Here is a 16,623-nt window from a genome sequence, read left to right as displayed (position 1 = left end):
TAGGGGCTTCAAATCCCTGTTTATTGTATGGACCCAAACACGTAGTCTACTCGCCTTCCTCAGCAAATAACGCCGACATAATGGGGGAATCTGACAAAGAGCCTCGCTGTAAAGCACTCTTTCATTAGCCCATGTTTGGGTTCGTACTGACGCCTTAAGTCAATGTTTGTGCAGAAACTGAATAATCTTGTGTTATGCAGCATTCTGCCAGGTCTTGTCAGTAATGGAGCTGCAGGTTCAATGAGATCATGTCCCTTTGAATGTGTGTACTCCTCTCTCCCAAAAAAGCTCTTTAGTGTCCACGTGTATGCAAGCTAACTGAAGCAAAGACTTCATTTTTAGACATTTAGTCTAAATCTGAGACAGAATTTAGCTTTTTTAGAAGTGTTTTGGTATATACTTGACAGATACATTTAATGTTTGTGAACATTATTGAGCCTAATAATGACTTGCTAATGGTATTCACCACTGACATAGTAATTCCATGCTAATGGTATCTTCATGAGTGCTTGTGGTTAAATGCCACTGACAGTCTCAACTTTCAAAGCAGTAAAGAGCAATCCAACCGTTGGCAGATACGTGTAATATGTCTTTTTATTTTTGACCTGCACTCCTCTCTCCGCCCTCTTCCGCTCTCTTCCTGTTCTCTCCTCCCCTTCTGGGTGGTCTCACCTGGCTGCCTCACAGGGCCTGGGGGTTAGTCAGGCAGAACCACAGCACTGTGTGGGTGGCCTGACCCCTCCCCAATCCATCCAATTCCTCCAACCCCCACCGCCTCGCACACGTCTCAGAGAGCCACTAAAAGGCCCAACAGCGGCAACAGTGTTCGGACAGTCCAGCAGCTGACGCCCACTCAGCGGCCCTCACGTCCCTGTGACTGGAGCAGCCCATCGGTGGCCCACCCTTCAGGAATGGGGGCAGGAGGCAGCCAGGCTTCAGGCATTCAGGCCACTTGTTGAGTCTGTGGTGAAAAATAGCAGCGCATCTATGCCCTGTTAAGTGGTCAGTTCAGCAGCAGCTCAACTTTGAGTGAGGTGTAAATTGGTCACATTTTTGAGGGGCGTTTGGGTGGTGTCAATGCCTGCATGTGTGTGGCTTTGTGCAGATTCTTTTTTATGCATACCATAATGTTTTCATACATATATTTCTTTCTTTCTTTTAAGGAGGTTGATTTAAAAAAAAATTAAAAGTTGCACAAACACAATTTTCTGTTAATTGTGTTTAGTTTTGATTACTTATGCTCTTTTATTCTTTTGTTGTGTGATTTTATTCCTCTGTTGTGTGGTCGGAGTCCTTATTCACTAGGTACTAAGGAGTTGTTTTCTCAGTGGTGCTGTAGGATTGAAGTGATATGCTTTCTCAAAAACTGTATTTTAGTTAGCACAGTAAGAGGAAGAGGGAATGAATCCTTGATGTATAGCAGGAGGAAGTCCTCAAAGTATTGCTCTTGGGACACTTTAAAGAAATAAAGGATGCACAGTTTTGTCAGGATCAAGTCAGGAGAAATTTGTTTAAAACAAAACGATGGATGTTTAAATTTGATTAATATTTCGAACTCATATTTGTTGATGTATTTATTATACTCTAGAAGTGCAAACAATTAGCCATCTCTGGCTTACTGTGCTAAAATATCTGCATTTTATTCATTTTACTGCTTTTGATAACCCTCATAAATGCATGACTTATATCCTTATAGTGCTGGTCCATGCAGATTTAGTCCTTGTTTATGCATGGTTCAAATGTTATGTCTATATGTTGACATCAGCAAAGGTGTACATGAAAAATATTGGCATTTCCCATAAGGATTTCACACTTAACCAGAAGCTTAGGTTCAGAGTGAAGCTTGTCCAGTAGGAGAGGCCAGGCATTTCTATTGGACAATCCTCATTTTTGGGTTTTGTAAACCAGCTTACTGAGAAATCTTGATTTGAAAAATACCTCCCAACTCTACGGTGTCAGTGTTTAGTCAGCAAAGGTGATTACTTGCTGGTGACATTGATAAAGTGACATTGATGCCTCGTTGACACATTGTTTACTTAAAAACAAAAGCACTCTACGATGTTGTGCACTGTTCTTATGAGACACATGGTCATTCTGGCAGTTTGTAATACACTACAGGAAGTGTTGGGGGGGTGATATGACTTCTATTGTTTTGCAGCATCATGAAATAAGTCGTTTGGGGGGGGCTCCCAAGAAAAGTCCTTCTAAGAAAGTCATCTTGGCACTGCTCCCGGGTAGCTATTTCCACTCATCCAAGACCAGACTCCTATCTCTTTGAATGTGGAGAGCCCTTTAATCCTGAAACTGAAAACCACATTAATATTTCAAAAACACATTTAAAATCTTTACCTGTAAACTGATGCCAGATTAAGCATTACAAGCTTTCCCATTTACTTTTCCAACAGTGATCAGTCTCCTCCTGATATAATTTTTGTATTCCAAGTAGTGCAGTTGTTTAAACGTTGACGTGGTTGGGTTCAGTCCACGGCGATGGCACAGCCATCCATGGCTTGGAGTTTAAAAAAAGTGTAATAGGCATTGCTGGGTGGGTAGGCTTCTCGATGACTCAGCACAATGCTAGGTAATGTGGGCTGCTAGCAGAAAATTCTGAGTCCTTTTTTTTTTTTTTTTTTTTTACTGCCAGTCATTTTTCAGCCAACATAACATATTTAAATTTAAGGGGCCAATCAGAACTAAGATAATGTTACCAAAACATTTTTGGGTGATTTTTTTTATTTCTTTCTTCAGTAGTAGTTTCAAAAAGTTTGAAATTAAAGTAAAACACATGGATGTTTGAGAACTGTTGCAACTGCTATCGAGAGCTACCCTAGTTTATAATAGATGTAGGGTCTCAAAGGATATTTTATACATATTGGCCTTTTGACCTTGTTATTGAACTTTTCTGGCCATGTGTCTGCATAGTTTTTTGGACAAAACTTATTTTTACATATTTTGTTACAGGGTTATGAGGTTTCTGATCTTGTCGCTTATGAATAGATTAATCAGTCATGAAAATACAGTGGTGAACTGTGACTATTAGAACCAGGCCTTCAATTTGCAATACAAAACTAGGTCAAAACGTGAGGGGGAAAAACACCTCTACTATGTTAATGTCTGCTAGCATTCTAGTAGTTTGGTATTGCTAAGGTTTAGATTAAACACAAAAATTTTAACCTTCTAAAAGACATTCCGTATTTTACTTGATGCTTGTGACAGACATTAGTGTGTGTGTGTGTGTGTGTGTGTGTGTGTGTGTGTGTGTATATATATATATATATATATATATATATATATATATATATATATATATATATATATATACACACACACACAGGTAATATACATATATATATATATATATATATATATATATATGCGACGAGGTAATATATATATATACATACACACACACACACAGGTAATATATATATGCGACGAGGTAATATATATATTACCTCGTCGCAGTTTCAGGGACTCATTAGAGAGGGCTGCTATAGAGCTGCCGCCATGGTTTTTCATTTCTTGTAACAGATTGTTTAGGCTGCCACTCAAATTACATTTACAGTTCCATACCTATAGAAGGCCTATAGTGATGTTTTTTTCCTTACAAAATAGTTCTTACCTATTGGTCTGTCTGCTTTGATACACAGAGAAAAACAGCTTTTGTTTGGCCAATTTCCTGCTGGAGATTTCAAGAATTTATCCCTTTTGTTTTCATCCAAAATTTGGCAATGAAACAAGAGCAGTACTTTAAGACTGGCAGAGTTTAAAGAAATTGTTCTCTTGAATAAAAAGGTAACTAAAATTACAAATATATATTTTAAGTCCCTAGAAATCATTAGGCCTTCCCTGAGGGTTCCCCAATAAAATGTTATTTTTTTATTATGTTAAATGAAACATAATGTTATTTGTAGGGATCTATCTCAACACCAAGCTCATTTATAGTCTTATGTTATTTCCATGTTGTATTGAGGTTCAGTATTGCAAGCATATCATATCACCAGAGACTTGCTGCCTTTATCCAGCTGTAGTAGAAGAGTGGGCAATGCTGTAGCTGTGCAGTAGCAGGTTTTGCTCACTGCGAATGGTCAGGCCTCTGTCCTTCTTATCTTTTAAGCATGTGTCCTCTGGCCGCTGATGGGCCAACTGCCTGGAGGGAGGGAGAGATGGAGGGCAGAGCTGGAGTCGAGCGTCACGGCAGAGGCCCCTCTCTCACTCTGGGCCTCCCCAATGAGGCATGCAGCTCTCCCAGAGGCTGAGGCACGCTTTTACAGGGGCTGCTCTGCGCTCTCTCGTTTATTTATCCATAGGCCTGAGATGGGCAGACCAGATGGGATCCAGACAACTCAAACAGAAACAATGGCAACGGCAAGCAGGATTTATCACCAGCTTCCCCTCCGTGCCTGTACTTGCTCACATACACATACGCACGCATACATACATATATACATATATATATACACACACACAGGCTAGGCCCGAACGCAGTGTTTATGGAGGCGGTTTGACCTCCCTCTTGTTCACACTGGCTCCCACGTCATCTGTGCTGTCATGTTATAAACCTTGCTTTTGTTGTGACTGTTGTCAAGAGAAATAAGGAAAGACTCTTCCTTCACTGAGGAACCTTTATACCATCAAAGCAGGCGTTTATACAAGAACAGTCAAACATTTAGACATACCTGATTGAAATGTATTATTTTCTATATTTCTACTTAAATCAGTGGTTTAGACCAAAAATCAAATGTGCACAGTTGACCCACTTATCCTAGATATAGTTAATCAAGCAAGACAGGTTTGGAGTTTAAAGTAAGACTGCACAAGAAATCATCTTTTTATTGTAATTGTGATATGAATTTTTGCAATACATACATTGTTAAAGAGGAATTCCACTGATTTAAAAAAATTCTGCATTAATAAGTTAAGATGTGAACAGAGTCAATTAGAGTGGTTTGATGTGAAATGCTCTGTTCTAGAGAAACTGTATGAAAATTGCTCAAAGTGCTAATGAAGAACCGCCTGAAGAGTCCGAGCTTAATGCTTCTAAAAGCTTCCTCATGGAAAGTTACCACATGAAATGGTTATGAACTAGTTGACTAATGGCTGAGAAATCTTTTTACAATAGCTTTGGGCTAAAGTATACATTTTTTTTTAAGTACATTCATAGTGGAGAGGTACATGCTGGATGTTGTAAGGCAAAATAGTCCCCAAAGAAGACATAGTTCTTCAGACTTACCATTTACCATTGTCAGCATTACATGTAAAAACTTTACATGCTTCCTTGTGCTAGCCCAGTGGACCGTTTTCAACTTTACAGTGCAGAGAAAATGTGCTTGCATTTCTTATACAATTACTGATTAGTATTTTGTTCTTCTGTTATGCTAAAAGTATGCAAACTTTTTTTTATTATTATTTCACTATGGGTTAGATTTCTGTCTACACAGGAAATAAAAAAAAATCTTGGTCTGTACTTCCTTCCCATTCAGTCAGAGATGCACTGTTTTAATACCTATTTATTGCTTTTCACATTGTCGTTGTGATATTCAACAGCATTATCAAAGTCATCCTAATGGCCCCATAGACCTAAATTCTGGTGATATGAAGCTGCGCTTCAGAACACTGTGTTGTTTTGTCCATGCCAGATGAAACCTATATGTCCTGGTTCTAGGAAGTCCACCTTTCCAAGCAAGCATGCTTATGACTCCCTGGCTCTGATTTGCTATTGATATATCAGAAAATATGATATTGATTGTGAGAAAGTGTGCAATATATTATCCATTCGTGCCCCCTCAGCTATTGGCAGTTAATGAGAGTATTGTGTAGGGCAAACCGTGGCGCACAAGCAAATGAAACAATGTGTCGTTTTTAGTTTGCATAGGAAAAAAGAACTACACTTATTCCTTGTTAGGCTGTTCTTAGAAACAGGGAGCCTTTCAGATTCTCCAGTAATCAGTTTCTGCACAGCAAGTGATGCGGTATGCATTAATGTCACATGCACAGGCTCAAAAAGCAGGTCTGTGTCAATGTTTAGGTCTCGGATGCAAAAGCAACTACAACCCCAATTCCAGTGAAGTTGGGACGTTGTGTAAAACATAAATAAAAACAGAATGCGATGATTTGCAAATCCTTTTCAACCTATATTCAATTAAAAATACACTATAAAGACAAGATATTTAATGTTCAAACGGATAAACTTGATAAAATTGTTTTTTGCAAATATTCACTCATTTTGAATTTGGTGCCTGCAACACGTTCCAAAGAAGTTGGGACAGGGGCAACATAAGACTGGGAAAGTTGGGTAATGCTCAAAAAACATCTCTTTGGAACATTCCACAGGTGAACAGGTTAATTGGCTTAAAAGGTAACATCCCTGAAAGCAAGGATGGGGCGAGGTTCACCACTCTGTGAACAACCGTATGAGCAAGTAGTCCAGCAATTTAAGAACCACATGTTTCTCAACATGCAATTGCAAGGAATTTAGGGATTTCATCATCTACAGTCCATAATATCATCAAAAGATTCAGAGAATCTGGAGAAATCTCTGCAAGTAAGCGGCAAGGCAGAAAACCAACATTGAATGCCTGTGACCTTCCATCCCTCAGGCAGCACCGCATTAAAAACCGACATCATTCTGTAACAGATATTACCACATGGGCTCAGGAACACTTCAGAAAACCACTGTCAGTGAACACAGTTCGTCGCTTCATCTACAAGTGCAAGTTAAAACTCTGCCATGCAAAGCGAAAGCCATACGTCAACAACACCCAGAAACGCTGCCGGCTTCTCTGGGCCCGAGCTCATCTGAGATGGACTGACACAAAGTGGAAAAGTGTCCTGTGGTCTGACGAGTCCACATTTCAAATTGTTTTTGGAAATCATGGACGTCGTGTCCTCCGGGCCAAAGAGGAAAAGGACTGTCCGGATTGTTATCAGCACAAAGTTCAAAAGCCAGCATCCCTGATGGTATGGGGGTGTGTTAGTGCCCATGGCATGGGTAACTTGCACACCTGTGAAGGCACCGTTAATGCTGAAATGTACATCCATGTTTTAGAGCAACATATGCTGCCATCCAAGCAACGTCTTTTTCAGGGATGTCCCTGCTTATTTCAGCAAGATAATGCCTCATTCTGCATGTGTTACAACAGCGTGGCTTCGTAGTAAAAGAGTGTAGGTACTAGACTGGCCTGCCTGCAGTCCAGACCTGTCTCCCATTGAAAATGTGTGGCGCTTTATAAAGCGCAAAATACGACAACGGAGACCCCGGACTGTTGAGCAACTGAAGTTGTACATCAAGCAATAATGGGAAAGAATTCCACCTACAAAGCTTCAACAATTAGTGTCTTCAGTTCCCAAACGCTTATTGAGTGTTGTTAAAAGGAAAGGTGATGTAACACAGTGGTAAACATGCCCCTGTCCCAACTTCTTTGGATCATGTTGCAGGCATCAAATTCAAAATGAGTGAATATTTGCAAAAAACAAAGTTTATGCTTTTGAACATTAAATATCTTGTCTTTGTAGTGTGTTCAATTGAATATAGGTTGAAAAGGATTTGCAAATCATCGTATTCTGTTTTTATTTATGTTTTACACAACGCCCCAACTTCATTGGAATTGGGGTTGTATACTGATGAAGATATGATAACAATAATACATAATTTACTTAAATTCTTCGATTCTTACCCTTAAGTTTTGACTGTATTCTCTTTGAATATGCGCTCGTAATCATCAGATTCATTCGCTTGAGGAAGGGGTCCAAAGCACAACCAACATTACACAATGTTTTTTTCACACATTGTGTGCAATTACCCATTTCTATGAGAAAATTTAATTTCCAAAATTTGCGTAGTGTAGCTTTAAAGCCTTTTCCTGCTCATTTTCATGATTTTCTTCTATTTTCTATAGTCTTTTTTCTGTGTCTTTTTTATTAACAGCATGGGTCACAGTATTTCCTTACAATTGTATTTTACCGGCGTGATGCACAATAAGGCATATGAGAAACTTCTATTTCTTTCTTTATGGTGTCTACGAAATATGACTGTGCCGATTCCAATAACGGAGCCTGTGTGCCCAAATTTCAGAGGCACTGGCCAGCAGTTAGCTAGCTAGCTAATGGTTAAGTTATTGCTGAGTGCTCAGATTTTTGACATTTACAGTGCAGAGAAATGTGTGGTGGTGTGTCTGTGATATACACATCATAAGATGAAACCCTGAATTCTCAAAGGTTAGTTTCAAAATGTAATTCACTCTCTAAAATGAACATTAGACAGCTTGTTCATTTTTTACTTTTTACTCACAATTTAGAGAGCAGCTACTGCTTTAAAATGCTTAATCTTCATATGCTTACTGTTAACACAAAATTTTAAACCTTTGAAACTGTGTTGTCAAGGGCTGTAAGTAGTGTTGTCTGTTGTTGATTAATCAAGCATTGAGAATCATACCATTTCACCATATCTGCATTGACTATTGAAAATCTTAGTATGATGACATCTCTACATTCTGCCACAAGTTAAACATTATTTCTTTGTCCTGTCACACCTACAGTTCTACTGTTTCCTTTTAGACTGACATCCTGGTGGTGAGTTGTGACCTGATCACTGACGTGGCACTGCATGAGGTGGTGGACCTGTTCCGCGCACACAACGCCACACTCTCCATGCTCATGAGCAAAGTGCACGAGTTCACCGAGACAGTGCCTGGCCAGAAGGGGAAAAAGAAAACAGGTACCACCACCGCCGTGCAAGACTGCATCATCTGCCAAGTGCCCACCCTGCTTCTACCAGACAGCTTTGTTTTGGACAGACAAAACATGGTGCGGTTTTTAGAGTCATTAGTTTTTCAGTTGAGACATGCTGCCTATTTCCAAATAACACCTATTTTGTAACCAGTGGTTTTATTTTTTCTTTAAACACAAACCCAAGAGATTTCCAGTAAAAATGGCAAAGCATAAAAATCTATCTTTGTAACTAATATGACCTCAGAAACTCCACAATCTGCACATTTTTTATACTTTCCTCACCCTCACACACCTGACCCAGCTCATGAGTCAGCTTGATAATTAGATAATGAGTTGAATCTGATGTGGGAAGGCTTGGTACTGCTGGGTTTGAGTCTGACAGGCACCGTCCATCCACTTATTGCCAGTAGAATAGACATGAGTCTGTATTTTTTCAATAGTCATGAAATTCTAAAATATCAGTCAATTAAAATGCTTTGATAAAGAAAATAAGTAAATAAAACCAATCAATAAACCAATAAAATCAGTCAAATTAGCTTCTTGCTAGCATTACGTGTGAGAACATGAAAGGAATTGTGGTACTGGTCTTTGAAGTGCTGGTATCACAAAAGGTTGCAATATGCAAACAGGCCTCTAACCAATCAATTATTTCTGTTGCCATATTGATAAATCGCATTCTTGTGATCTAGCAAAAGTCAATTATTTTGGCCAACAGAATGTGGGTATACTTTAGCCATGTCATATTTTTGGTTCTCCAATACGTTTTAAATGTAGTTTCAAGAGCCCATGCACTCAAAAATGTGTTTAAGTGGTAAAATCCTCTTGGATGGCTTATTAATGGTATTTGTGTCAAATGAGCTACCATAGTGTAGAGTTTTTGTGTTTATTGGCTTTCTTAGTGCTTAGTGTAAAAAAAAATAATGTATGGGGTTCTATTTATCAACTTATTTTTGCATGTCATGAATAGCCTTGAACCTTTGAGTCAGTATACTAATATGCTAATAAGAAGATTATGATGTGGTAACAGGAAGTATGTGGTGACAGAACATGCCTGCGTGAACACCTTTAACATAACGTTCAAGATGTTTGAGTAGTGCAGTTAGCAATTAGCTTAAATAGGTAAATGAGGACAATATTTAAAATTGTGATGGTGTCTAAAGTCTGGTCCATATCTATGCAATAAATTTTCAAAGGGAAATGCTGAGGTTTGGAAAGCAGAAGGCCATGGGAGCAAATTGTATAAAAGTCTTGGGATGCTTCTGTGCAATTTTTAGTGGGACATAAAGATTATACATAAAAGTATTGACAGTTTCTAATTCAATATCACAATTGCAATATGTAGAAATATAATGCAATACTAGGGTTTTGCCTTTGATTTTTTTTCATGGCAGAACCAATTCTAAACCATCTTCTCTTAACAGCAGAGCAATGAAAGTTCATTTGAATAAAATGAAAAATTATAGGCTGAAATAACATTCCTAGTGTGTATTCTAGCTCTGTGATTGTGAGTGCACACTAATGGACTGGTGTGGTCATCTGGCAGGAGAACAGCGGGATTTTGTGGGAGTGGACAGCACGGGTAAGAGGCTGCTCTTCATGGCTAATGAAGCTGACCTGGAGGATGGTCTTGTCATCAGGAAGTCCATCATGCGCAAGTAAGTGCAGGCACTGTCTCACACTCATCCTGTGCCAGAGAAGGCTCATACATTTCAGGAATGTAACTCTGCGAAGCATGGTCCAGAAATATTATCGCAATCTGTTTTATTTTCACAGAGTTGTCATGTAAATATTTAAAGACACATATGAACATTGCACTTCTTAAACTCTTAAACTAAAACTTATAGCCCCAAATAATATAAATATTGTAGCACTAGGGTGGAGCTACCCACAATTTTTCATGGTTTTGTTTTCTAATTATTACCTGTTATTCTTTTTTTTTTTTTTTTTTTATATATATATAAAAATTTTTTTACTGAGACACTGTTCCTTAAAGTCACTGACTGACTGACATACAAAAAGCAAGCAGCTATTATCATGGAAAGTTGAATTGAATTATTTAATTAAATTAAGGGATTTTTCAGCGAAAGCTGCCAGTTTAGATTTCACTGTTTTCACAATGTCATGAAAGCCCATTTGCGTTTCCGTGTATCCGTCACTTCAGGCTATAGTTGGATAGATCAATGCCATGAGCTATTAACATGTTTGCTTCCAGATACAGAAAGAGTGGACTATGTGCATATTTTTACTCTCCCAAGAGGGAAAAAAAGCTTACTTGACTTACTTTACACAAGATTCTGTATAACTGTAGTGTTTGTACATATAGAAAGAGGCATAGAGACTGCTAGAGTATATTATGCTATAGCAATACTGATCTCTGTTATTGTGCTATTGTGAATTAGAGCTGGATACAAAGCTAGCTACATGTTTCATGGATTCATTGCTGGTTGCTGTTATTTTCTTTTTGATGTATTTGTTTAAAATAAATGTTACATCTCTAAAGTCTGAGATGTGACCAACACAAAGCAATACATGCTGTCATCAATGTGACATCATGAAATTAAACAAAGAAAACACATCAGCAGAAAATCTAGCAGTTAAAAAAACGTCAGAACGAATTGCATGGTTTATTGATTTCCTAAGTGAAAATAACTACACATCCTCTACAGAGGCTACAAGGCTCACACATTTCAGGAATGCAGCTCAGTGAGAGAAAAATGTTGTGGCACATTTCATGTTTTCCATTACATGAAACAAAAAAAAAATAGAATAGAAATTGTACACCAGACTTTGGGGGAAATTATAAGCCATATTTAATTCTGTTCCCTATAGGGGGGCTTTATATTGCTCTCCCTTACATCATTGTGTGTGTGTGTGTCACTGTCCATCCAGTATCACATGGACATGCAGAACATTAACATAATGTTCTTGATTTAGAAAATGTGTGCAGTATTCACCCTGATAGATATGGGTCACAAACCAAATTTTCTTGTGCTTCCAAGGCAGAAGGATGGACACGAGCAAAAAAGCTGAATAGAGTGATAAGGCTTTTGATATGGACATGCTTTAGAGCCAAAATTCCTTATCAGACTATTGGCTTTGGCAGGAGGGATGGAGAGGGGGTATGAGATGCAGCTCCTTCAGAACAAAGCGCTGGCCTCGCAGGGCGGTGACCCTGCGTTTGTGTGTGAGACAGCTAATAAAAACCGGCCTCCTCCGCAGTGGCCCCTCACAAGAGCTGCCTGTTAAGCAGGCCTCATCAGGGCCTTCCACTGCTGCCGCTGCTGCCTGCTTTCCCTCCCTGCCCCACTCTAGGGCCTTTCTCTCTTTTCTTTTCCATCCTGGCTTTGTTTTCTCTTTTCTTCAGGCAAGCATTTTGTCTGTGGTTTCAGAGAAGAACTGCGTATTTGTACTTTCCTCAAGGACTTGCTAAAGAAAAGCTTTTTTGTCAGTATGACTGCGAATCTAATGAACATGTGAATATTTAATTTCAGAAGCCTTTTTCCTCTCATTTGGGATGCTACCGTGCACAGATCTTGCTGGAGCTTTATATGAAACCTCAGAGTTATGTTTCATTGTGTCATTTCTCTGATTGGGGATCACACATACAGTTTCAAATATTAGCTAAGCATATGTGGAATATCATGTAGAATCCCTTTGTCAGTTTTATGCATATCAGTATGCCGTCCAGTGCCAAAAAGCAGAGATAGGGCCCGAGTCAGCAACTCACACTTCAGTTGCATGTTGACGGACTCACAACTAGACTCTTATGCTAACCATACACTAGAAGACTTTGAAAAGACTTTTGAAAGACTAAAGTCTGACACCCTCTCACGCCTAAAGACCATATCATGGTTTTTAGTCACAGACTATGATTTTGCAAAGACCAGGATTCTTGCAGTGTCACTATTTACAAAACTGCATCTAGATTTTTGATATTATTTCCCATCATGCACCTATTGAAAATTTGGAAGCATTTTTCCTTCCACTGCATAGTGGTAGAGATGGGAAGATATGTTGGCTATAGTCTGGTATTCTCTGGCAGATAATCACCCAGAATCTTTTAATTAACCTGTGAAATATGCAGTTACTTTTTAAATTTGATATGTTTTACACATCAACACAACATGCAGCAATTCAGCATTGTTGGTTGGATATTATGAACCAAACCATAAAAAAAAAAAACAGTGTAATGGGAAGCAAAAAAAAAATTCATGATTCTTCACTAATGCCATTCTTAAAGTCCTCTGCACATTTCTTGAATCACTGTTAAGCTCAGTGAACCTGAATTATTAAAGCAGTCAGATTACATTTTAAGTTAATATGATCTTTGTATTAAAAGGAACAGATTTTCCATTTATACAGAGATTTCAGGCACTTACACATACATTCTCTCTCTCTGCTGTACTGCGTGCATGTGCTCGCCCGCCAGCCCACAAGCACTCACTCACTATTTGCATGAGCCAAGACTTAAAACTTGCGATCAACATGGCGGTCTTAAGTCAGCCTTTTTCTCACCTTGACACCTACAACAAAATCAACTGTGTTTAATATTATCGTATCACACTAAACTATTAACTCATGAAATTTCAGCATGAAAAAAAATAGAAGCAAAACAAGATAAAACTAGGACTGCTAACCTTTAATTGAGTAAGTGAATAAAACCTTTTGTTTCCAACCTGGATTATGAGACTTTGCCTGTCGGTTTTGCCACAGTCATGTGCAGTCAATTTAGTGTAATAATACAGCAGCTTGGAGTGTCAGGTTATGATATGAGCCTTCTATTACAGAAAAACTTGCAGTCAGATGGACAGAGCTGAAGCACTACATGTAGAAAATGCAATATTTAACAAAGAGGCAAAACAGCTTGAAACAGTTGACATGGAGCTTGGATGGGATATATGCTTTCTAGCACACTAACTAATTTAGCTGTTTTCAGCTAATGTAGCTGAAGGATTGGTGTTAAAGATGACATTCCTTTAAAACTTACCTTACCTTATAACTAATCTGACATGACACAAGCCAAACAGTTTCAGTTATGAATGCCAGAGTTAATGTGGATATAAATAAAACCTTTAGTTTTGGTTTTATTCATTTGTACAATGCAATGCCTGCAGCTAATAATACAAAAATATTATTTTGTACTAAAGACTTAATAAAGACTTGACTTGGACATGCTCCCCAGAGACTCTAGACCTGACAGGGAATCGCCTGAATCAACTTCTGAACATCTTTGCCAAAGTCTTCTTGAGAAGTCTGTTTGATACTGCTCACCATATCAACACAGTTTGTGGCAAGTGTGTGATTATATAGGCATGCAGGTAGCATGATGCTAATTGGCGGGGTGTAAGCTTCCATTACATGTTAATCATATTAGTCTTGTAGCTCCAGTACAAAGCAAAAGAGACATACTTTAGACACTAAGCATGGCTGATTGACTATATTTGGGTTAATGGGATATTGTGTATAGTTTAATCAATCTATATCTCTAGTAAATATCTTGTGCACTCACACTTTAAGAAAAGGCCTTTCCCTAGATGTGCTGTATTATTTTTTTGTTTTTTGCTGCACTGCATGATGTTGACCAAGTTTACCACAGAGAAAAGCAGCGGTTATTTAGAAACTTTTGTCATCTGACATTAATAGGCTTAACCACAACAGTCACATTTCTGTCCACACTAGTGTTTGCATCCCTCTTGGCCTGTGTTTTTGTTGCTTTGTATGAGGCCTGATTCTGCTGCCCACATGACCTTTGTCAAATAGTAAAAAGCACAGAATATCATATTGCATATGTGGTAGAGCAGATGTTATTAATGTGGTTTTCCTATAAGATTAAAAATAGTACATAAATATACTTCACTGATTACGTGATGTTATATTTACATTAAATTTGCATTTTGTATTTTGTATTAACAGGTCCGAGATTGCACTTCTATCTACTTTTCACTTTTCAACGTCAAACCCCATAAGAACACTAGCTTTTTTCAAAATCAGTCAAAAAATATTTCCTCATGAACACAAGCTTACAGTAATTATAACTTCTGAGGGGGATACAGAATGAACATCTTGGATCATTTTGACTAAAATTATATTTGTTAGATCACACAAATGCCTCAGTCCATCAAAACATGTGTAAAAGGCTCATCAACAACATCTGAGATTGATCAGATTACTCATAGCACAAAATAGAAAAGGTTGTGAATTCATAGACTGTTCATTTCCATTGAGCAGTATTGTAATCATGATTAACATGCACTATATTGCATAGCTGTATGTCATGTGGATCCAGACTATGGTAGAGCAGAGCCTGAGGTTCGGGGGCCCTAGGGGGAATAGGGGGCCTGCAGGGGTCTGGGAGCTGCGACAGGGCTTTGTTAGCAACCACGCTTGGAGCTCGTAAATACTTCAAGGAGCCTTACCCACTGTAAATCCTGTCCAATAAGAGAGGAGCTGCAGCAGCTGTGATCATACTTACACTGTCAAAAGCAAGAATTCAAGTGTGAGCACACACACACACACACACGTGCATGCATGCACACTGATCATGTGCGACCAGTATAACACACTCACAAACAAATGCTGTGAAGTAGCATTAATAGCAATGTTGCATCAGTGTTTTGTCAGAATAGCGCTATTACTATATGAAGTTACTTCAAAAAATCCATTAATAACTTTTTGCACTTGAAAGAATTGGTTCACTAAAAAATCAACTATTTTTCACATACTCCAGATGTCAGTCAAGACATGTTTGTCTTGTGTCAAAATTTTGATTCTTTAGATTAGAGCTGGAGCTATGAAGCTAATATGAGAAACAAACACTAGAAGCCAATAGAGAGGCACACATCTGTTCTGTAAATACATTGTCAAATTTCTCTCAAGCAAAACAAACTGCACCCAGTGCTTCATTAAGGTTGTACAAACGTACTGTTGTGGTTTAGGGCACAGTACAACTTACTGTGAACTGTAAAATGAGCAAAACTTCACTGTGTAGTGGAACCTTGTGGGCAGCCTCTTTAAGACAAGTGAAACAGCAGAAATTGTGAATTATGAATCTGTATGATGTGCACATGAATGAGAGCTGAAACCTTGCTACAGATCATGTTCCCAAATTTTCTTATTTCTTTTTAGAAATAATTGTTAATCTTGAATTTTGAAACTGAAGATTTATATTTACAAATAAAAACAACAGAAATGTAGGGATGTAATGTAATGTAGAGTCTACAAACCCACTTGAATGTCATGCATGCAAAGGAGAATCAGAATTTGCATTGGAGACTGAATTTGGCGCAACATCTAAAAATTATACATACATATATATGAGTTTACTTGATTCACTGTTTCATCTGATCAGGTGTATTTGCTGTTTTAGAATAAAAACCTGCTGTCACGCTGGCCCTTTGTGAATAAGATTGGACATCCCAGCTGTAAAGTAGCATTAATAGCATCTTTGTTTTTTCCTGAACATTTTTTGTTCGCTTATTTGCATTGCCTAAATGGGTTAACTTTTAAAACCCTGCTGATACTTTCCTTGGTTTTAATAGTTACTTATACCATGAAGACCTGTGAAGATCTCATTTAAGAGAATTTCTCCTAGCTAGCGACACACCAGTAACTTGCAGTAATTTTAACGCTTGGCACAGATTAAGACAAAAGTGTTAGAATAAACTCTAATTTTGATACGTGCCACTCTCTTTATGTCCTTGGGAGACATCTGGCATAGTCAAACAATTGCTCATTCTGTTTGTGAAATGAAGTGAAAATGGCACCGGTAGTAAATTCACATTAATATGCTAATGCAGCTAAAAAGGTATTGAACTGAAACATTTAATTCAAACACAAAAATATTTAATCATCTGGTGTTTTTATTTAATTCCTGAAGCAGAAAAGGTTTGAATT

General features: G+C 38.1%; 1 protein-coding gene across 1 annotated transcript in view; it reads left to right on the top strand.

Moving 5' to 3' along the window:
- Positions 1-16,623, top strand: part of eif2b3 (eukaryotic translation initiation factor 2B, subunit 3 gamma) — a 57,380-nt gene that overhangs the window by 10,556 nt on the left and 30,201 nt on the right. Inside the window, exons 4-5 of the mRNA XM_017718423.2 lie at positions 8,557-8,716; positions 10,274-10,385. Coding sequence (XP_017573912.1) covers positions 8,557-8,716; positions 10,274-10,385 — 272 coding nt within the window. The remainder of the gene's footprint in view (positions 1-8,556; positions 8,717-10,273; positions 10,386-16,623) is intronic.

The sequence above is a fragment of the Pygocentrus nattereri genome, chromosome 2, assembly GCF_015220715.1.
Source record: "Pygocentrus nattereri isolate fPygNat1 chromosome 2, fPygNat1.pri, whole genome shotgun sequence".
NCBI classification, from domain to species: domain Eukaryota; kingdom Metazoa; phylum Chordata; class Actinopteri; order Characiformes; family Serrasalmidae; genus Pygocentrus; species Pygocentrus nattereri.
The sequence above is the reverse complement of the archived record's forward strand: the minus strand, read 5'-3'. Positions and strand labels throughout refer to the sequence as shown.